This window comes from Aptenodytes forsteri, unplaced genomic scaffold, assembly GCF_000699145.1.
Source record: "Aptenodytes forsteri isolate BGI_AS27 unplaced genomic scaffold, ASM69914v1 Scaffold54, whole genome shotgun sequence".
Classification (NCBI taxonomy): Eukaryota; Metazoa; Chordata; class Aves; order Sphenisciformes; family Spheniscidae; genus Aptenodytes; species Aptenodytes forsteri.
This window is the reverse complement of record NW_008796044.1, coordinates 6,887,211-6,908,856: the sequence shown is the minus strand read 5'-3', so window position 1 is coordinate 6,908,856 and position 21,646 is coordinate 6,887,211. Positions and strand designations below refer to the sequence as shown.

Genomic DNA, 21,646 nt, shown 5'->3' with positions numbered 1-21,646 from the left:
GCAGCAGCATGGCAGTCAGCCGGTGCCATGTGCACTAAGGGCAGCATTTGCAAATGCAAGTTCTGCCATGCTGGAGGAGGTGGGGGAGGGCAATGGAAAGCAGCAGTTTCATGTGCTTTGGGGGAACAGCAAAGCCAGATGAGCACTGCATACAGTGTTAGTCACGTTCGAGACAACTATGGAAAAGGGATTAGCAGTAGTGAAGTGTGAAGCCACAAACCCCACTGAGGAGAGAAAAATAACGATACAGGACACAGAGTGATTAGGAATGAGAATAAGAAACATCACTTGGAAATTGCAGCCAACATCTGAAACACCCCTATTTGGTGGGCCAAGGTCATAAGAAAGCATTAGGGAGCAGGTAATAGGCAGCAAGCTGAAAATGAGCTTGTGCTCTGATATGGAGGGGATAATTCTACCTACACCCAGCATGTGCACCATGTCAGAGAGGACTGAGAGGCCAATACCATAAGGAAGAGATTTGTATGATGAATTCTTGTAAAATAACTAATATAACTATTGCTCCTCTGGGCATTTAGCCAAGTACAGAGTCCTTGCCTGGACAGCAGCTCAGGAGTGTCGCTTGGTTCAAGTAACGTGTTTAAGAAGTTCTCAGGAACCCAGGAGTAATGAGAGCAGTCCGATAACACCAGCCTTTGCAAACACCATGGGCAGCAAGGTCTCTGCCACAGGAGGCTCACGGGGACCATTTTTTGCTAGGACACTTACAGACAGTGTGCTTTGTGCCAACAGCTTCTCAGAAGCTTCTCAACAACTCAGAACAATGGGACGGAGAGAACAGAGAAAGGAGTAGCTTTTAAAATAGTAAAAGTAAGTTGCCTCCATCCTCCTCTATCCCCTGCTCCTGAAATGAAGGAGCCTTTTATTCCGTCCTGTTTCTAGGAGAAACTAAAGTCTAAGACTTAACAACTCTAAGGAGGAAAGGAGGGAGCAGCCCTAAGCAGAGCCCTCTTACAGCTCCCGGAGGAGGGCTGGGCCATGGTACACCCACCTGCCTGAAGGGCAGCAAAGAAAACTTGCTTTTTTCTTCCTGCTTTCTTCTCTGCACTCAAATATTGAGGGCAGGTAAGAACCTGGGCAGTGCTGGAGCAGGGAAAAGGACCAGTGGACACAGGAACAGGCTTTAAGGATGGAGGATCGCCAGATGTTATCTCAAGAAATATCTACAAGAGGACCGGGATAAAGAAAAGTTACACAGGGTGTAGACAGAAGCCAATGGCTCCATTTCCTGGCTGCTGCCCTCCCTGTTTAAGCAGGGGTCGACTATTTGCCCTGATCCCCTTGCAGCGGCCAAGCTCCCAGTGCCGGAGTTGCCTGCGTGGGCTACATCCTGTAATGGCCAATGGCTGCTGTGAGCGTGGCAGATGAGATGCAGGCAGCTGGGTGGAGGAGAGGAATGGCCCTCCCTTGCAAGGGGGAGGAGGCAGCAGCTCCCTGCCTGCAGAGCGAGTGAGAGGCGCCTCGCCACCACCACTTTCTGTTTCTCTTCCCACCACTGCCCTCCCTCTGGCACTCAGCCCTGCATGGCAGCTCAGGTGCCATGGCTGAGCCAGGTGCTGTGGCCAGGTTGGAGGAGGACCTGACCTGTCCCATCTGCCTGGGCATTTACAGCAACCCCGTGTCCCTGAGTTGTGGTCACAGCTTCTGCAAGGAGTGCATCCAGGAGGCGCATAGCCACCAGCATTGCCGGCAGGGCCCTTTCAGGTGCCCAGTGTGCTACGCCCAGGCGGACCCCACTATGGAGCTGCAGCCCAACATCCAGCTCCGCAGCATAGTGCAGAAGTTTTTGGATGCTCCCACTCATCAAGAGGAGGAAAAGCGTGAAGTGCAATGCGAAGAGAAGGGGGAAAATTCGGGCCAGCAAGATGAGGTGATCCTGTGTGATTTCTGCCTTCAGGAGCCCCAGCCAGCCACGAAGACCTGCCTGGGCTGCGAGGCCTCCCTGTGCCAAGCCCACCTGAGCAAGCACAGCATGAAGAGCCCCCTGAAATATCATGTCCTGGTGGAGCCCTGTGATGCTCAGCTTTTGGCTGAGAGGAGATGCCCCCAGCACGGCAAACTGCTGGAGTGCTACTGCAAGACGGACTCGGTCTGCATCTGCGTGCTGTGCTGTGTCACCAGCTCCCACAAGAACCACAAGATCACCACTTTGGAGGAGGCTTTTGGCCAAGCGCAGGTAAGAGGCTGCCAGGACAGCAGCCCGGGCATGGATTGCACTAGGAAAACCATGGGGGTCTGTGGCACGGAGAGCTGCCCACAACACAGGGATGAAACATCTCCCGAGTTTCAGATCTGCAGATTCAGGATGGGGCTAAATCTCCATCTTGGGATATTGGGCTTTTAGTCCTAGTTTTGCCCCAGCTTCCCTCTGGGCTTGCCCCTGGGCATATAAAACAAGGTGTTATAAACACTTTCTTCCCATCCTGAGGAGCCAAATGGGTGGGACCAAGTGCTTGTGGCTATGCTTTTAGTCCTAGGTGCATGTTCAAGCTGGAAGATCAGCCCGAGTTGCATTTATGCAAAGAAAATTAATGACAGAGTAACAGAAAGGAAGCTGTCAGCACTGAAAGTACCTTTATGTGTGGCTATTGCACATGAACAGTTTTCAGTTTCAAAATGTCTTTCCCGTGCTCGTAATTGTGGTATTTGTTCAGGGATAAAATCTTCCAGTAAACCTTTATGTATTGATTTGTCCTGAGAGCATGCAGTGAACAATTTTTTTGTAGGTCTAGCTTAACCCATTTCCATAAAATTGCTGATCTCGTGCACGTATGTTACTCCTATCCTGACGTTTCCCTCTGGTTATTTTTATAGGGTGTTTTTCCTGAAACTCTGAAAGCAGTGAAAGCACACGAAGCTGCGCTGTATCAAAGCATAGAAAACCTGCTGAAACAAAAGGAGGAAGTAAAGGTTTGTTCCAAGGTCCCATATGACTCCGGGGATGGTTGCATGCTGGTAGCTGATAAGATAAGGTTTTCCTTTGCCCTTCCCAGATCATGGATTCTGAATCTTTTTTAGTTCCTGGGTGGTTTCTCAGATATTTTCTAGGTTTCTTCTTTGAAAGAGGATGATGAACAACTTACTACTCTTCAAAGTACATTCTTAGTTTCCAAAGGACCTTCGAGCTTCAAAGTTGCTGTTAAGTCCATGCCTCCTGATTTGTGGGTGGTGGTTGGCTTTTTCCCCCCCAACCTTATTCAATTTTCAGACTCTAAAATATTTATAGAAAAGATACAGACCATGTTATAGTGATTTTATTCCTCTTTACAACAAGAAAACCCTTTAGGTTAGCCTGTGGTTCTAAGAAGTTGGTAGGAATGAGGTTAAAAGATTGCCCTAAAGTGTCTGGTTTTTGCTCCCAGCATGCAAATACCTATCTAAAAGCTTTGAAAGAGCAGGGAATTTAACACAGGTCTCCAAATCCTAGTTCATACTGCTTAGGCAGAATTGGCACTTGCCAAAAGAAGTCCTGGCACAGGGCAAAGGAAATGTTCCCTTCTAGTCTGAAGACAAAACTGTACCTGTTGGCAGTGTCCTGTCTGGCAGCGTAGCTGCTTTCAAACAGTGAGAGAAGCTTGGTGGAGGCAGGAAGCAGAGAAACTGTTTTTCCTCACCCAGCCTTAAAAGGACCAAAGGCAATGTATCTGTAGAAAAATACCAGTACAGAATAAGGAAATGTATGCATAGTGGAAAGTCTTCAGCAAGCATTGTGCAAGAAGCACTACTTTTTCATCTTTTTCTGGTCAGGTGCCAGATGCTGGGGAAGGCCGCTTATGTCACTTGGCCTTTCTGCTGTCAGTGGGACATCTTGGTTTGTTGTCATATGGAGAGGCACTAAGACCAGGCTCTTTTCTGAGTGAAAGTTAGTGTGGAAAATGTAAGATTCAGTCCCTAACAGCTTTGAAAGTGTTTTCTTAATAGACTAAAGAGAGCCTGTGTAGGAATCGGCTGGAGAGCCTCTTCGAAGAGATGTGTCTGCAGCTGGATAACAAAAAAGGAGAGGTCCTGAAAGCTCTCAGTCACAATGAGGAGCAACAGCTTTTTCAGATTCAGACACAGATAGAAAAACACAAAGAGGGGAAGGATGCAGCCAGCCATGATGTACAGGAGCTGGAGGCTCTGAGAGATCAGAAAGACCTACTTCTTTTCACCAAGGTACCTAACAGTATCTCCCTTCCCAGAGATACTCGGCTCTTGGGCTGGCCTTTGCCTGCGCTATGCTAATTCTACTTTCAAAATGTCTTTTACAGGCTTTTGCAGCGATTCAAGCCAGGTAAGCTCTTCCCGAGGTGGTCTACTATTGCATTACACGTTGCTTCAGGTGACAGTCCAGCAGTGCGGGTCTGTTAGCCCAGCCTGCATGCACTGCAGGCCTACAGCTCCCTGGGCTCACCCTGGCTGCCCCTTGGGCACACTGACTGCATGCTCTAAGCCTGGCTTTGTCAGAGACCTGGAGAAGCCCAAAAATATTAACAGAGGTCATATACAACATGGCTTATTTTTCTGTACCCTCTGCACCTGTTCTCGAGACCCATTCTGAGGGCAATTCCTGAATATTTAGGTCCCTGGGTGGGCGTGCAAAGGACAGATGAGCTTGGATATCCTGAGTTGTCCTCCAGTTTGCACTGCCTTCTGCTTGTAAGAAGCAAATGTGGCAGGAGCCGAAACACGCAGTGAAGTCACAAGCCTACGAAGTTCATGGCTTTTCTCCTGAGTCGTTCTCCTAGTGCCTGCCCAGCGCTGTTCCTCCACCACAGCCCACTGCTGTGTGCACATAGGCTCCCCCAGCCCGGCCTTTCCCTAGCCCTGCATTTCAGGTGCAGCAGTTGCCTCTTGGCTGTGATAACGCAGCACTTCTGGTTTGCTGTCCCAGCATCCCAGCGGCTGCCCCTGACACCTCGTTAGCTCCTGCTGCGGGGACTTCAGGACTGTAACCACAAACGTGACGCTAGGGTCTGTCCTGGCAAAAGCTGGTGCTGAGGTGGCTGAGACAAGGTCCTCTGGGGACAGATATTGTCCATGGAGTGAACTTCATCCTAACGATGTTGAAGAGATTGGGGGTTCTGGGGAAAGACCTGTCAGAGGAGTCCCCGGTAAAGCTGCAGAGGGAGGGGAGGACAGAAGCTGCTTTCTCTATCTCCCATCGAGGCTGGGTGTGGAGTCAGGGATGCAGTTGTTGGCTCAGGGATGGGCTTGGTGATGGTTTTCTGATGACTTGCTGCTCTTCTGATGTCTTTCTGCATGTTTTAGGAAACGCAAGCCAGTTCCTATGAAAGCTGTTGTAGGACTGCCAACACCACCCATTATTGTGGATGAATTAACAACAGACACTACTCTAAGGCTTTTCCGGCAATTCCTCTCAGACATGCAGTCCTTATTTAAAGCACCACCTGGTAAGTGACCATTTCACTACCTGACAAGCAAGATGGAGAAGCTAACAAAACATATTTAAGAAAGGACTGTAATAAGACACCAAGTACACCAAGTACCTCTAGAAGAACTGATTAGTAACATTGTATTTGATTATTTTCACATATGTGTACATAAAAGGGTGCTTGTCCTGAGCTTCAGCACTTTGGGACATGCCTTGAACACACCCTGTTAAAATGGGCTCTGGGTAAAGAGGTGTGCATGTCCTAGGAGTTTTCTGGGAGGATTAAGAGAAGAGAATAGCAACACCTCTTCTGTCTGTAGCATCACTTTGATTCAAAGCACGGAGTAAGTTGAGAACTCATCACAGCAGCGGCAGGTGGAGTTTGTCTTGCGACGTAAATAATCTACTCTTTCTATGTAAATAATTCTACTCTTTTGTATTGTTTTGTAAGATCAACCTACATCCCCGCTGCTGTGCATGGTGGGATGCTTGTCCAACTGAGTTGAAAAAATTAGGGCTCCCTTGTTACTGCTTTCTTGATGGTACTTGAGCCCTTGCTGACAGTGAGCCTAGGGTCAAGACTAGGGGTCTGGGGGTCAAGACCCCCAGAGACAGCTGGGGTGGGAAGGCCCTGTCCAGAGCACATGCGACAGTGTGTGCCGTGCACACCTAATTGGCCACCATCCACACAGCCTCAGGTACACTAAGAAGCACACCATGCTCGCGGCCACTCCTGAGCTCAGTCTCTACCATCCCTGTAAGCATAGTCCAGAGCTATTGTGGCTAGAACGCATCAGATCCAGGTTCTCCTAATTATCTATGCCATCTGAGCAATTTTGGTTAGTTGCGCAAGTCACTGCCAATGTTTCAGTTTCCTGAAGGAGTAACTTCAGAGCAGAAAATGCCACAACATTGAAATGCATTACCTGCAAGAGAATGTTTGAATAAAAACATTCTGCAAATTCCTGAGTGTAGAATTAACTTCTTGTGATTCGTCATGCTAGGAAGTTTTGAGAGTTCTAGAAAATAACTTCATATGATCCTAAGCAAATAAGCTTTTATAAAATGGCTGTGCTACTGTTCACGCATTTCTTGTACAGGGAAGTTAATCTGGGGAGTTTTTAAAAATGCCTAATGAAGGTCTGCAGGACAATGATGGAAAACTAAAATCTAAGAGTTTCTGTAGTTGGAAACAAAAAGCAAAAAGACACTTTAAAATTGTGAAAGAGCAGCATTTCTTGAAATATGGTATCAACCCCCTTTAGAATTACCTAGAAGCAGCTAAGAGAGGTGCGGAAGGTGTTTCGGTTAACATATGCTTTTAATGACTTGGGTGGGTTGGACTCGAATTGGATGACTTGGATAGGATGACTTGGATTGTCTTGGATGTCTTGGATTGGGAAATCCAGCTTTCAGCAATGGGGATGTATGCAAATCTGCACAATTACCTGTTAATCATAATGTGGAGTTTTTTTTCTTTGTATAGTTCATGAACATCTGACTTCTTCAATGTATCGAGGAGGTGGATTTGCTTATAGCAACAACACAATCTTTGCATCCTCATCCAATACTTTAAAGTTTGGGGTATCAAAAACACTCAGTGCCATCCCACACATGGAGAGCGACCAGAGCTTCTCAGAGGGCTGTCACTTCTGGGAGGTAGACACCAGCCATGCGAGGTGCTGGAAGCTTGGAATCGTTCACCCCAACTTTGAGTGCTACCTACAAATGTCTCATGATTACCTCCGTGTGTTCCTAGGTCAAACAGTGATCACAGAAAAGGACTTTTGTACAGCCCTCAAAGTGGTCAGGGTAGAGCTAGACTGCAGAAGAAATACACTGTCATTTTATAATGCGTCTGTCAAGGATGGAGATCCTGCTGAGAGCCTCAGGCTTATAGAGAGAGTAAGCATCCCTTCGAACTATCCCGTCCATGCTACCTTCAGCTTGTCTCATGGCTCTTTGAAGCTCCTGTAGTGATGTGGGGACAAGGTGCTGTTTTGTATTTCCAGGTTTAGGTATTGGGACTGTTGCTGCGCGGAGGCTGTGCTAAGCTGGCATATTAGAAATTGGATTTTGGGCTGCTGTGACGGCTCATCTGTGTGATGACAAGGCTTCTGTGGGGTATATCAGAGCACGCTGCTGCTTACTGCAAGAGCTCCTATCTTATTTGTTCTGTTAATCATGATGGAAATACCGTTAAGTTGTGCTTTTTTGCTCAGCTGTATCAAATGCTGTATTGGCTGCATGTTATTAAAGTAATTTAGTTTGCAAAACTCAATGGCTATTGCGTTTATAAAAAAGGTGACGGCACAACATTAACTGCTATAGAATTAAGCAGCAGCAATGCTGATCTTTTCTCTAATGCATCAGCTTTTACCTCTGCCCTCCTCCGCCTGTCCTGCACAACCTAAGCCCTCCATTGCGGAAGCAAAGCTGGCCTGGGAGGCGAGTAGAGACTAGGCGGTAAGACACCTGGTTTCCCTTGCTCTCTGCTGCTGTCCTCCCCTGTGAGCTCTCTGATAGATCACTTACCTACTTGTTGCCTCAGTTTTAATTTTCTCCTCACCTATGCAAAAATCTCACAGGAAAGAGAGTAATAAAGAGGAAAACTCATGTGCCTTTAGTCCGTGACATATGGGGCCTGGATTAGTTCGTTCTTATGATTGTTCAAACACAGAGGAAGAGACGATATTCCTGCCTGCTGCCTGTGGTGCTGCTGCCTTCAGACAGAGCCACAGTATTTGCATGAAGACGTCCAGGCAGGAGCTCTCCACCAGCAGGGACAGCGAAGGACCTTGAGGGAAACTACAGTTTTGCATATGCTAAAAGAAAGCCTTGTTCAGTCTTAGAAGAAAGTGGCTGTGTTTTGTCTTTTGCATTTTATACACCAAAATGATATGGAAAACCATGCGGGTAGAGTTGGGTCTCCTGCAGTGGCTGCTGCAGTGGCTGCTGCTCTGCCTGGTCTCAGGTGGTATGGGCACAAAGTGAGGTAAGCAAGGCTCATGACACGGTACAGGGTTATTCCTATCCTAGAGTGCCTTTCCGGGAGCCTTTACCAGCCCCCATTTCCCTGTCAGCTGGCTGCAGGTACGAGACCAGCCTCAACAAGTCCCAGTAAAAGTTTTCCCTGGGTTCTCCCTATTTTACCTTTAGGGGAGCATCTGTAACTGTTGTGGAGAAGAACCAGACAAAGCAGAGAGAATTCCTGGCTTGCCTGGGCCAGACTCATACTCTTCGCATCCAGGGTTTCTCTCTAATTCGCTGCCCCTGGCATGGGATGGAGGATTTTTGTGGGAGAGCAGAGGGCTGTAGGAGAATTATACATCTCGTGCCCTGCATGTGAGTGTCTCCCCAGCACCCACTGCTCCCACCAGCCTGCTGGGGGCTCACACATGGAGTGATGCTGCCTGAGACCTCGCAGCAACTGAGGGCAAATGTCTAAAAGTGGCTGCCATGGCACCCACAAGAGCTGCTTGTGGGTGGAGCCTGGGACGGGGAGCGTTGTCTCTGCTGGCCTGTCACAGGGTGGAGGGGAAGGCCTTGCAGCCTCTGGGCTGCGTCTCCAACCGGGGCACAATGCCAAGGACGTCCTTTTAGTTTCATTTCTCGCAGACTGGCTAAGACGCCATTTCTGCAGCCATGGCAAAAGCTAGGGAAGAATTTGGAGGGGGTGCCAGCCTGGAGGATGAACTGAGCTGTCCCATCTGCCTGTGTCTGTACAGGAACCCAGTGTCACTGAGCTGCGGTCACAGCTTCTGCAAGCAGTGTGTCCAGAAGGCGCTCGGTGCCCAGCAGCAATCCAAGGCCCCTTATTCCTGCCCCATGTGCAAACTCCAGCTGGGGCCCATCCTGGAGCTACAGAAGAATTTCCAGCTGTGCAGCATTGTGGAGGCATTTCTGGCCACCACTTCCAAAGGACAACAGGGCAAGGGCTCTGCAGAGGAGAAGAAGGAGTTAGTTCCCTGTGACTTCTGCCTGGATTGGTCCCAGCCAGCGGTGAAAACCTGCCTGATCTGCGATGCGTCTTTGTGCCAGGCCCATCTGAACAAACACAACTCCAAGGCTTCCCAGCGGGACCACATCCTGGTGGAGGTGGGCGCAGGCAGCGTGGCAGAGGAGAGGAGGTGCCTGGAGCACGGCAGGCTGCTGGAGTGCTACTGCCAGGATGAGGGGCAGTACATCTGCATGCTCTGCTCTATTGCGGGGTGCCACAAGGGCCACAGCATCATCACCCTGAAGGAGGCACATGACAAACAGCTGGTAAGGGGCTCTCCTCTCCCCACGGCCCCTGCAGGGTTTGCTCCAAACTCCTGACCTGGGGGAAGGGGGGAAGCCGCAGGAGGCGAGGGCAAGCACGCAGCAGCTCAGGGCATTTCATATCTGCCCCAGCGGGGACTGGAATTTACTTTTCATTTCCTCCATTGTGTTGCCAGAGCCGCCTGGCAGGCTAAGCAGAGGGAGAGGAGCAGAGAAAGGTGTTTGGGGCTGACCGGGACAAGGGTGGGTAAATCCTGCAGTGTGTGCTGACGGGCGCGCGTGTGTGTGCTGACGTGGGTGCGCGTGCGGAAGAGCGAGCGAGAGGCAGGCGCAGGGCTCTGCTGTCCCACAACGCTGAAGTGCACGCCCATCGTGTGCGGCCCCAGGCAACTGCAAACTGCCACTCACCAGGGTGTTCCTGGCTGGGATTAAGAAGTATTCCTGCAGGGATTAAGGAGTCTCTTCCTCCACAGAGCCTCGGGGACCTCACCACTGCTGAACTTCGGGTTGGGAAACAGGTTTTCCCACTCGAGGCCCTTCCCTCTGGCTCCCTCCTCCTTCTGCCCTAAGTTTTGTGGAGCCAGCGTCCCAGCGGGCAGAGACATGGGGCCTCGATGTCCCTGCCTTTGAGGCCAGCCGCTGTCCTCAAAATGCTCCAAAATCAGCTGAGACTGAGGGGATAAAATGCATTTGCTATGCTCACTCACTGCCTTGCGTTTGAAATTTCTGGGCTCAATTTAGAGCCCAAGCAAAACACCCTGCAGCAACCCAGTGCGTAGGCAGGAAACGTCTGGCTCGCTCTGGACCTCAGGACAGGTCACAGCCTCCTCGGGTATTAGCAGGAAGCATCCTTTGCAGTTATATGTATCGCAAACTAACTTTCTCCCCCAAGTTACATATAAAAAATTCAGGGCTGCCAAACAGAAGTGGGCTGTGTAGGGTAAGTAGCCATTTCCTTCATCCCTGGAGCTGGTAAAGAAACGGAATCTGGCAGCTGTGTCTGCTGCGGCCATTCATGGGTGCTCAAGGTGTGAAAACACTGCTGGAGGCTGCCAGGAGCAACCGGAACCATTCAGATGCTGTCTAATCCCTGAAGAACGAGGTTTAACGTCCCCTCTGAAATGTGTTATTGTGCAGTATAACAGCACTTGATGATCGTGGTATCCGTTAAAATGAACAGCTGGGTGAGTAAGTACCGCTGTTTTGCTGATCTTCAGAAAAGATGGTTGCTTATTACCTTATCCTCAGATCCCACAGCTGCTGACAGATGTGAAAACTAAGGATTTGGATCACATTAGGCACATGTGAAGATTCTGGCAGGAACAGAGCTTTAACAGATAAAGTGAGATTTATTAATTTAAAGTGAAATTTACTTATTCAAAGGGAAAGTTGTTTATTAACCTACCACATACAAAGTTACACATATATAAAAATTAAACATTGATTTGAAAGATTTCGACATCATATCAGTTTTCCCATTATGCACTATCTTTATGAGGAGGCAAATGAATGCAGTTTATTATAGGGCTTACTGGTGAAAGCAGGCAGGTGGAAGGTGCCCGTGCCATTTCACCAGCTCCAGAAACTGCCAGTCTGGTTTAAAGCTACCCGTGCTGCTTCCCTGCTATGAAGTTCAATGCTGTCTTTCCTTCTGCTAGGGTGAACTCTCGAACATCGTGGGGTGGCTGCAGGAACGTAAAAGTGCTTTAGCGACCGCCCTAGAAGAGCTTCAGAAAAGCGAGAATCAGCTCAAGGTTGGTATCCAGATTGTCGCTAATTCAGAGCATCTTCCCTCCACAATTTCTAGGAAATAAGTGATGGAAACTATACTGTTAGAAGCAGATGAATAGAAAGAGATATAGTCCAAAGCAGGGAAAACACTGGTGTAAGAAACTGCCAGAACCAAGCTGTCTCACAGCCTCCCAACATAGCTCCACAGGAGGAACCAGCTGGGAGACTCCACCATTTATTGTGATTGCATGGACCAGGTTGCAGCACTGGCAGACCACAGATTGTACATATCGTTATATTTTTAATGTTTTCTATCTGTTAAATAAAAGAAAACCAATTTGAGTCTACAAGTGGGCTTTTCAGTGTGTACTGATACAGTTCTCACATTGCTAGCTGAATTTTAGCTGATTTTGTTACTATAGCACAATAATTTTCATAACCCTCTGTTTAATCAGATATTCTAAGCGAATGCGTATTGTCTGCTTCCTTCTAAAGCCAGTGCAAAGGATAGATACAATCCTAATTAATAAACAGAGACACTAAGCTGAAGTGTTGGGTTCCTGAGCCAGTGCACCATTTTCTTATCTGTTCATTTAGACCAATACGAAAACAGTGACTTCTCAGCTGCAAAAGCTGTTTGAAGAGATGAAGACAGAGATGATTCAGAAAGAGAAGAAGATCCTGACTGACATTCAATCCAATGAGAAAAAACAACTGGCAGACATTACCAAAGTGAAGAAGGAAATGGAACAGAGGAGAGATGAGGCTGCACAGCATCTTCAGTCTTTGCAGAAGATGAGAGAGCAAACAGATATTTTCATCTTCTTCAAAGTAAGCAGCGGTATTCTGCTTTTCTTCATCAATATGCCTATTTCTCAGCCAGCTGCCCTTTCTGGTAATCACACTAACAATTTTTTTTCCTTTTTTTTTTGCCAATCCTATTTGTAGGAATTTAAACTGGCCATGGACAGGTATGTTCCACCTGAAAACACTTGTTTTCTTCTTTGAAAAAATATGGTGTTGATAACTGGGATCAAACCCCACTGCCTGTGCCCCTCTGTCCTGGCACCCTATGCTGCAAAGCTGCTCCCTATTCCAGCCGAGCCAGAGGGTACCACGTCCACACAATTAACGAGGATGGAGAGATATCTGGCTACCGTTCCAGTGGTCCCTTTAAGTTTCAGTTTCCTTGGCAGCTACACGGTTGCTGGATTCTGATGAAAACCACTGGCTTTTATTACCAGAAAAACGTTTTTATCAGAGGTGAAGCCCGTAGGGTTCAGTTTACAGCAACACTCTCTTGGCTGTGTATTGGTGACACTCCTGCACGTAGGTCACAGTGAACAGCCTTTGGCTGCAGAGGTAGCTGGCTCATTTCCCACTGATTTTTGCTTCTGCTTGTGGACAAGCTTAATAGCTAGACAGATTTATTATCCCTTCTCTCACAGGTGATACATTTAATTTATAACTTATCACTTCCTAATTGATGTCTGGGTGTCAGCTGTAATTCAATGGTGCAAAACCACACCAACAGTAAGTTACAGATCCACAAGAGATTTTGCTGCAACACTAAACTCACCAGCCACATGAAGGGCTAGCTCAAACATCTAGCTGGATTTTAAGATGTCATCTCTGTAACTTGTACAAATTAAAGCTGAGTTTGAACTTGGATTGTAAGGATAACTTTGAATCACCGTGTACCTAGGGGCTATACTGGCAGCAGCACAGTCCATTACTCACAGCTGTGCTGCAAGTCAAAATCTAGCCTGTGGGATCAAAGTCATTTTCCAGAAGCCTGGACACCATTTAATATGTTTGGCATTTTCTTTCTATCACAACGGCAGTTGTGCTAGAACAGTAAGAGCCTGCCTGCAGCAGGTCAAAGCACTATTTGCACAAGGGTATTAGCAAAACGCCTCCCCCTTTCTCATTTTCAGCATTTGAAAGTTGCCATCTAGGTTTGGTAAGCGAAAGGCATTGCCAAGTAAATAACAATATATAACAATTGCAACTCACTTAACCTTATCAGATGGCCATTTACCTGATACTTCATGTTGCCAAAGCACCCTCCTCTTTGTAGAGTCCTTCCTAACGAAGGAGTTTGTTAACTTTCTAATGCTAAATGGTTTTCCTTGGTGAAATGACTGCCTGCACCCTAGGATTGCGAGTCAGAATTTCAGCAGCAGGAGCATGGATGTGGTGGTAGTGCAGATGGATCAGGCCAGGATCAACCACTGCCGACACCTGATGTGGGACTTCATGAGTCACCAGGACTCGCTGCTGCAAGGCGTGCACAGTGAGTGATCTGCCCCGGCCCGCCAGCCACGCACCACTGACCCCGAGCGGAAAACAGCAAGCCATGGGGTTCAGTGAGCCAGGCTGACGGCTGCCGAACGCTGGCTCCTTTATATGGGGTGTGTGCATGGCCTTGAGGGGCTGATGATTTGGATGGGATCTTGGCGGTGTTGGAGAGGGGAGGGCAAAGGGGGCAGAAAGACTGTTTCTGGGGATAACAAGAAAAAGGTCTGCCCCTAACCAGCGTAAGGCCAGCTTCTCCTCTGTCTGATGTGGTTTCCTGCTCCCACCTACCTCCCGAGCCTTTAGGTGCTCAATCATGCTTTTGAGAAACGTCTTCTTCGTTTGCCCACCCCCATCCCCACCTAGTTTATCCCCGACCATGAGATCCAGGGGCACAGTACCACATACCAAACTTGAATGCATTGCCAGCTTTGTAAAACATTCTTCTCCATCTTTCTTAGGTGAACTCACCAACCAAATTAAGTGGAACAGGTAAATCCTTTTCTTTACTTACAAAATGTTCCCTGCAAATTTCTCCAACAGTTGTTCATTTAAGGACTGTGTGTCCTGTGCTCCTCTGCTTCAGCCAAGCAGAGTCTACAAGGCTGTCCTTCATCTCAAAAGAGGGGGTCAGATCTATTCATGTCTCTTATTTCGTTATTAACAAGATGTGATTTGTGTTTTATGAGGCACTAACATTCAACACTGTTTCTTTACAGTGGGGCTTCAGATACCGGTACCTCTTCAAACTGTAAGTGTTCAAAAATAGTAGTTACTCCTCAGGACTCTGGCCTGGGGCTGTGAGTCTTGCAGAGAAAATCCCTCACCTAAAAATGTGAGCAGCATTTTGTTGCATGCATCTCCTCTCCTTGCCAGAGGTGAGACCAGTAGGAGAGCAGCCTCAGGGCACAGTTCTCAAAATCTGCAGTGGGCAGAAATCTCTGGGAACTCACCAGAGAAATCAGTTATCTTCAGCCTGAGGGTTTGCTTCAGTGCTCAGTAAAAGCCTGAGCCTGCTCCGAGGAAAGACCCTGGAGGGGTTCCCACCAGCTGAGCAGGAGCTGGAGCAAACCCAGTGCCTGAAAGGATTCCCAGACAAATCCAAATGCTACAGGAGATCTTAAATCTGTAAACCTTATTTCTCTTCAGATAGCACTAGTCCAATGCTCAAATCGATTTCTGCTGGGTACAGTGGTGCATCTTTTCTGCAAGCTTTTCTGAAGAAAACTTATTTAGAAGTTATTTGAAAGATTTTTTATATTTTTTAATAGCTGCAACTAAAGTTCATTTTGCAAACAAGTTTTTCTTAATTCATAAATTCAAAATAAAATCCTACTTTCTTCACCACTTTTTAATTTTTGGAGGGGAACAATACTCTCTTCTGACAAGCATTTCTTAGGGACAGGTTAATGGTAAAATTTTACTTTGGAAAGGATGTGTTTGAGAACAGCTGTTCAGTGGGGGGGATGAAGACAATGTAGTCTTGCCCTAAATGCAAACATATTTGTTTTACCAGACACATTTGAAAAACCAGAAAAAAAGTTTTCTTTTTCCAATAATTCATGTAGCTGATAATGGATGGAGAGCACAAGAGGCATGTGATGCAGGTAAGCGATTAAATGGAGTTTTAATTACAGAGTGCAGCTTAACAATACAGTTGCTTTCATTTAACATAATGCCAGCCTCAAATCTAGAGGTATATTTTTAAATCGCTGTACATGGCCATTTATGTGTCTTGTGAGCTCACTCTTCTACAGACATATTAATGTCTGTGTTCTATACAGAACCAGACAGTTACTCAAAACAGGGGAGGGAGAAGAAACATTTTTTCTGAGGCAATGCAAAGCTGTACTTGGAAGCACCTTGTCAAATGTTATTAGCATAGCAATAAAATATTGCTTTATTATTACAGTAAGTGAAGCTTCTCCAGCTTGTGTATTCCTACGGCACAAAAGCCACGGGAAGGGTCAGCGAACTTCAGAATGGCAGATGTGAACGAAGTGTTTTGTCTACGTATTCCCAGAAGTAGGGGAGAGATGAAAAAAAGAAGTCAGAACTGAGAAGGAAAGAAAAAGTTAAATATTGTCAAAAATGTCCTCTAATAATGGGGACCTGCCAAGTGTCTTTGCCTCCCCTGCATACCTGCTATTAAAAGCAATTCTGTAGCATATGCAAATTTAGAAAAGAAGTGCTAAGAATTAACACGAACATAAGAAAATCTCCAGCTGCTGCTGGCTTCCAAACTGTGGACTATATCATCTCATGGTACTAATGATACTTGTGTACTATTAATTGCGGTGACTGTGTTGTCATTATGTGGTTGGATAACGAAATAAATGGCTATAGATACAGATAAGCAAGGCTGGCTGATTTCATACCATCACCAGGAATTGATTATTGAGAGCATTGTTTGTGGATGGCTGCAGTAGAAAGCTGTTCAGGACCGTGCCACAGATTTGGATTATCACATTTAACACAAGTGATCTTTGTAGCAAAGAATTAATTATCTTTGTATGAAACCAGCTTAGTCAGCCCCTAAGCCACATTTTAACACTTCTCCTACAGAGTGCTCAAAGAGCCGTGCAAAATACCACGGTCAGCAGCGTATGAAGATGCTTCACTGGCCACATCTCCGTGTGTACAGATGTTCTCTTCTGATCAAGCACGTGCTGTGCTTTCCAGATGTAGCCATTATTGCACATGTCAACTCCACAAAGGGATTTCACAGACACTGCCAGGCAGATAGGCTCACTCTTTGTTGCTGTGGGCTGCTCTGTGCCTAGCTGTGGTTCAGATCCAACACGTAGGTTCACAACCTGGGTGTTTCTTCTCCAAATGATAAAAATATTCTACTGCAAACCAGGGTTGCCAGCATAAACATTTTTAAGAAATAAAAGCTAAAGTTCTGGGTGCTTCTATATAAATTAGGATTCATGGCTACAACTCTATTCTGTCACTTGTAATAATCAACATATACCTAACTGCAGGGATTAAAAACAATAAACTCGGGAAAATCCATCTCAGATACAGAGTAACGTCTCCCTTCGTGGTTTAAATGGACTTGCCAAGCTGTAATGGATCTGCAGCCCTTGCTCTGCTGCACACATCAATTGTCAGCATAACAGAAAGTGCATGGCCAAATTTTGGGAGCTCAGCAGTAGCTCAAGGTGACTTTGCAAATATTCCCTACTGCTCGAAGCCAGCAAGACACAAAGGACAGCTGCTCTCAGCCACTCAAATAAGGCAAAAGAAATGAGCCTGTCCTTCGGCACTTTTATTACCGGGGCATCTCTCTGGCTGCCAGGTAGTTACTGCTTTCACCCCAGGTGAAGAAGCCGTGAGCAGCCAATGCTGTTCAGTGCTGCTGCTGCAGACAGCAAGTTACTGCACTGCTGCAGATCACTACAGAGAGCGAGAGATTTATTCAAGCACGTTATTTTAAGTAACTCCCTCTCCCCCCATCTCACAGCGCATCCCACGTTGACTACACTTGGGAAATGTCAGCACCTCTGTAGCCCCTTCTGAAATATCAGTTTAGCATAACACGGGTCACAGCGAAACCCGTGTTAAAAACGTGTATTCCCATTCCTCCAGCCACAGGCTGCCGTGGGAGAACCGGAGCACAGCTCTCCCCCTCGCCAGCAGAGGGAAAGGGCAGCTGGTAGCAGGGTGCTGAGCAATTCCTGCACTCCCAGGCAGCGGCCCTCACCAGCACGTTTCTGGATATATGGCTACCCTCTTGCCTGCAAGCAATTCTCATTTTTTTAACACCATTTCTGACAGTCTTGGAGAAGATATGATGATACTTTCTTTCTCCAGGGAGAGTGAGGTACTGACTTCACCTTACCTCCAATGCCAGCTGTCAGCTCCCTGAATCTCTGAGCCCCTGGCAGAATTGTCTGTGACCCATTTAGAGAAGGGTCCTTCCAGAAACCTTCACTGCAGATGACCATCCATTTCTTATGAATGGAGTCACATTCACAAGAGGCTTTCAGAAGGGCTGGGAGCAGTCGAGAAGCGAGTATGCCTGCAGCAGGTTGGGTAAAGGCCATTCATGCTTTAAGGAAGAGCTCTGCAGCCCTCACTAGACAGTTGTAACGCTGCCTTTGAAGCGTTGATCACAGATAATACAGTATCGCACTAAGATTAAAGTACCTAGTATAACTAAACCCCAGGACCAATGGGACTTCTTGACCAAAACAAAGACAATAATTCTCGGGATGGAACTTGCCTAGCATCTAATCTGGAGGGAAAAGTGCATGTAGCTTTTCACTGCTAGGCTTATCGGACTCGAATTTGTGGCCAATGTAAACACTTGCCAAAACAGAGCAGAAGAATAGTGACTCTATTGTAAGCAAAATTAATGTGATTCAGGAGATCTATTCAGGAGATAAGGACTTTATAATTGCTGCTATATGGCAAAAGCAAAGGATTTCATTTCAAGTAGATTGGGAAAAATACATTTTTTAATACTGCTGCAGGCTCACAAAGCTTTTGGATGAAAATTAGTATCTAGGAGGGTAGATTTTCTGAGTTAGATACTAAGCTGATGGTGCAGTTTATTTCCCCCATACATTTGCCTGCTATAGTATTAGCAAAGATAGAGTCCTCTGATTTTGAGACTTGTCTTATTTTTAATATTCCACGCATTAGCCTTGAGGAAGCAAAGAGAGGTGAAAGACTAGATGAAAGCAATGTAAGAAAATACACTGGAGTCCAGCAATTATTTAACTAAGCCTTCTAACCCACAACACCACCCTGAAAATATTAACACTTAATTAGTTTTTGACTCTAGGTGACAATATTGGACCATGGCATACACTGAAAGTGTAGCAATTCTGCACAGATATGTGTGCAGAACACTCTTTCTTGATAGCAATGTAATTGTGAGATATGTAGTCCTGAGATATGGACAGAGCTTATTTCTTTTTGATATCTTTATGGCTTAAGTATGCTGATTACCTAAGGACTCTGATCCATTGCATCTTTCATTATTTATTATGCGCCTTCCCTCCACCCACTTCATTTTTACTTGGCATTTTTCTCATCCTTGATGGAAACCTTTAGAGGGGAGGAGAGTGTAGCAGCTGATTTTATGGCTCTTTTTTTGCTTTTGCCAAGCGTTGCATGATGTGGCTGAATTTATAATCAAATGTATAAATAAAATGCATTTCAAAAGCTAGGACAGACCTCTTTCTGTTACTTAGTCTGATGGACTTTCTAAGTAAGTCAGACATGCCACATCTAGACCGTTATGTGTCTGGCACTAGGGCCTTCTAGGACCAGCAGGTTAGCCACCAAACCCCGGGGATACCGCCTTGATTTTGCACGCAGGAAACCGTGGGAGGTCTTGAGGAAGGTTGTCCTAAGGCCCCTGATTGCTCCCGCCAAAGGCTCAAGTTCAAGAATCTCAGGGTAACTTAACATTGCTTCTGTTTTGTGCCTATTTTGCTTTACACTATTAATGTTTGTCTGAGTGGCCAGACAAGCTGCCTGCATGGGGAGGCAGGTTTGTACGAGCGTGGATATGCAGACAGCTCTCAGTCTCTGGGCAGCAAGCTAGGCAGTTCCCATCTTCTCCATCTCCAAACTTCATGCAACATTTTGCAAATGCAGGCCCGAATCTCAGTGGATGGCAAGTTGCACGGAGAAGGAAGGACAAGGAGAGAAAATAACACATATTTTTAGCTGCTTTCACCATAGCCCACCCGTCCTGACACGGAGCCGTACGGCTGGTGGGACCGAGGCAGTGGGCAGGGAGGTAGTAGGAGGACACAACTGAAAGCAGGAGGCTCCTTACACAAGGGTGGGAGCCAGGTGGCATAAACCAGCTGAGAGCTGGGGGAAATCAGAGGGTGCCTTTATCTGCTGAGTGATAAAGCAGAACTGGAAGCCTGGAGAGGACTGAGAAGAACCAGAGCGAGGCATTGCACAGGGGTTTTACTGACAGAGCAGAGAGGGACGGTAACACCGTCCCGTGCAGCCCATAGAGCTCTTTGCCAAGCGGACCAGGGCACAGCTGGTACAAGAGCTGCCAGGCAAGAGGCAAGGCGGGAGGGCTTCCCCGGCTGCAGTGCGCAGGCTGCCCAGGAGTATGTGCCTGGTGGAACAAAACGGAGTGTTTTTCAAGATTATTTTGTAGTCTGAGAAACTGGTCTCTGGAGATTTGATATCATAATGATGATGGGGCAACCTGGAGAACCAGAGGCAGCAGGTTTGACAGGCAGACTGAGTGGGATGGGCAGATGGCACATGCTAGCGTTTGTGTGTCAGCAAGCCTCAGCTCACCATTCCTTGGCAGGAGATTCTGGAGCGTGAGGAGCCCAGAGGCACATTTCTCCAAGGCCAAAGGTTCCCTTAGCACAGAAATATATTAACCATAAAACTTAATATACCTTGAGAAGAGGAAAGCAGTTGACAGTTAAACGATTTACTTATCTTAAATATTTGTTTTTTTCCCCCCACATTTTAGAAAATCAGTGTACAGTAAAAAGAAAAAAACCCTAATAATAGCAGTGATTCAGAAAAAAAATAATGCTTGGGAATTTTTTAATATCATGTCCTTTATTTGCACTCCAAGAAGATATTATTTCCCTGTCTCTTCCACGAAGACATGATGTATTTGGTGATCCAAGTTGTTCCACAGCCAATGGCTCTAGAATGACAATGAAAATGCTTTAACGCACATTGCTTGGTTTTGTGGTTCCTTACTGGGTTTCTGTACAGTCCCTACACCGAAGGCTCCTCTTAATGCTTTTGACATAGATGTCACTCCTCACAAGGATTTGCTCTGGTAGTCTTGGAGTCACCATATACTTCAAACTCAATTAAAACTCCTGTGGAAGTCCCTAAGAGGATTGGGAAGTCAAAGCTACTGGTACTTTTGACGGTGGGTAGCCAGGGGAGAGGGAAGGAGCTCTTTTATTCCTTTGCAACTTGTGTGGTCTAGTTACCATGACATCTAGTTAAACCCTTGTGGAGAGGGTAAATGTTTACTATTGGAAATATTCTGTATTTCTACAGCAAGATTTATAGCATTTGCCTAACACAAAAGACACGAGCATGGATTCTGCAGGCTTGAAGTTGGTCTCACTTTCTCCGACCACATATTGATGGGCTTTTTGGCAGCTCGAGGTTCCACCTGAAATGCAAATATTAGGCAATGTGTGATTTCAGGGGATGTCTGCTTTTCTGTGCAAATGGTGAAGGTAAGGCAGATGGGGCTGGGTATGGCCCCTCTGACCTTGATCTTCCAGCCCAGAGGTAAAGAGTACTGAACAAAAAAATAGTATTTTTCAATACCAACATTGTCAAAGGTCCTCTGTCCTTCCCAGCTGGAAGTACCTTCCAGACAGATCTGGACAGTGGAGAAAACAACACTGAGGGATATTAAAAGACTATTTTTTATGAATACTAGTGGTACGTCAAAGCAAGATGAGGCCATTTTGTCAGAAATCCCAGAGGTAAAGAGTACTGAACAAAAAAATAGTATTTTTCAATACCAACATTGTCAAAGGTCCTCTGTCCTTCCCAGCTGGAAGTACCTTCCAGACAGATCTGGACAGTGGAGAAAACAACACTGAGGGATATTAAAAGACTATTTTTTATGAATACTAGTGGTACGTCAAAGCAAGATGAGGCCATTTTGTCAGAAATTGTTAGAGTATCCCTTTCTGTGACAGCCATGGAAAGTTTAAGGTCACTTTACCTCAAGTTACCAACACATAATTAATCGTTCAACTTAAAAGTGTGAGTGCGACTTAATTAACTGAAACGGGGATTCTTCACTAGAGTTCCTCTGTTTTTTTGTTTCAGGGTGGTTGTTTTTCTGGGGTAAGGAGCAGAACAAGTGAGTCACACTCTGCACCAGGCTTTTCAGGCCGCTCATAATTCAGAACACACTTTGAATTAATTAGAAAGTAAAAACCGAAGCATTAGGGCGGGCAGCTGGCAGGGCAG

At 46.4% G+C, this 21,646-nt stretch overlaps 2 protein-coding genes across 5 annotated transcripts; both read left to right on the top strand.

Annotated features, from left to right (window-relative positions):
* Positions 1-1,551: 1,551 nt before the first annotated feature.
* On the top strand, positions 1,552-7,715 carry LOC103904492 (E3 ubiquitin/ISG15 ligase TRIM25). Its single transcript, XM_009285988.2, has 6 exons — positions 1,552-2,197; positions 2,836-2,931; positions 3,943-4,176; positions 4,272-4,294; positions 5,272-5,414; positions 6,882-7,715. The coding sequence occupies exons 1-6, from the start codon at positions 1,562-1,564 to the stop codon at positions 7,370-7,372; spliced, it is 1,623 nt and encodes a 540-aa protein (XP_009284263.1). The 5' UTR covers positions 1,552-1,561; the 3' UTR covers positions 7,373-7,715.
* Positions 7,716-8,997: 1,282 nt separating this feature from the next.
* On the top strand, positions 8,998-16,038 carry LOC103904304 (E3 ubiquitin/ISG15 ligase TRIM25). Of its 4 annotated transcripts, none has more exons than XM_019473829.1 (9): positions 8,998-9,661; positions 11,317-11,412; positions 11,987-12,220; positions 12,338-12,360; positions 13,549-13,685; positions 14,149-14,179; positions 14,407-14,438; positions 15,256-15,294; positions 15,635-16,038. In XM_019473829.1, exons 1-9 carry the CDS (start codon positions 9,041-9,043, stop codon positions 15,745-15,747), a joined length of 1,326 nt encoding a protein of 441 aa, XP_019329374.1. In that variant the 5' UTR covers positions 8,998-9,040; the 3' UTR covers positions 15,748-16,038. The 4 variants fall into 4 exon arrangements, with proteins under 4 accessions (XP_019329374.1, XP_009284008.1, XP_019329375.1 ...); XM_009285733.1 differs by having other exon boundaries at positions 15,600-16,038; XM_019473830.1 differs by having other exon boundaries at positions 15,204-15,294; positions 15,635-15,686.
* The last annotated feature ends 5,608 nt before the right edge of the window (positions 16,039-21,646 follow it).

What these genes read in the sequence shown, in the direction of transcription:
- LOC103904304 (XM_019473829.1), top strand. Translation starts at nt 9,041, where the DNA reads ATGGCAAAAGCTAGGGAAGAATTTGGAGGGGGTGCCAGCCTGGAGGAT. An exon ending in TTTAAACTGGCCATGGACAG is followed by an intron (nt 12,361 to 13,548) that starts GTATGTTCCACC and finishes CCTGCACCCTAG; the next exon opens with GATTGCGAGTCAGAATTTCA. An exon ending in TACCGGTACCTCTTCAAACT is followed by an intron (nt 14,439 to 15,255) that starts GTAAGTGTTCAA and finishes TAATTCATGTAG; the next exon opens with CTGATAATGGATGGAGAGCA.
- LOC103904492 (XM_009285988.2), top strand. Translation starts at nt 1,562, where the DNA reads ATGGCTGAGCCAGGTGCTGTGGCCAGGTTGGAGGAGGACCTGACCTGT. An exon ending in ACCTACTTCTTTTCACCAAG is followed by an intron (nt 4,177 to 4,271) that starts GTACCTAACAGT and finishes TGTCTTTTACAG; the next exon opens with GCTTTTGCAGCGATTCAAGC. An exon ending in CTTATTTAAAGCACCACCTG is followed by an intron (nt 5,415 to 6,881) that starts GTAAGTGACCAT and finishes TTCTTTGTATAG; the next exon opens with TTCATGAACATCTGACTTCT.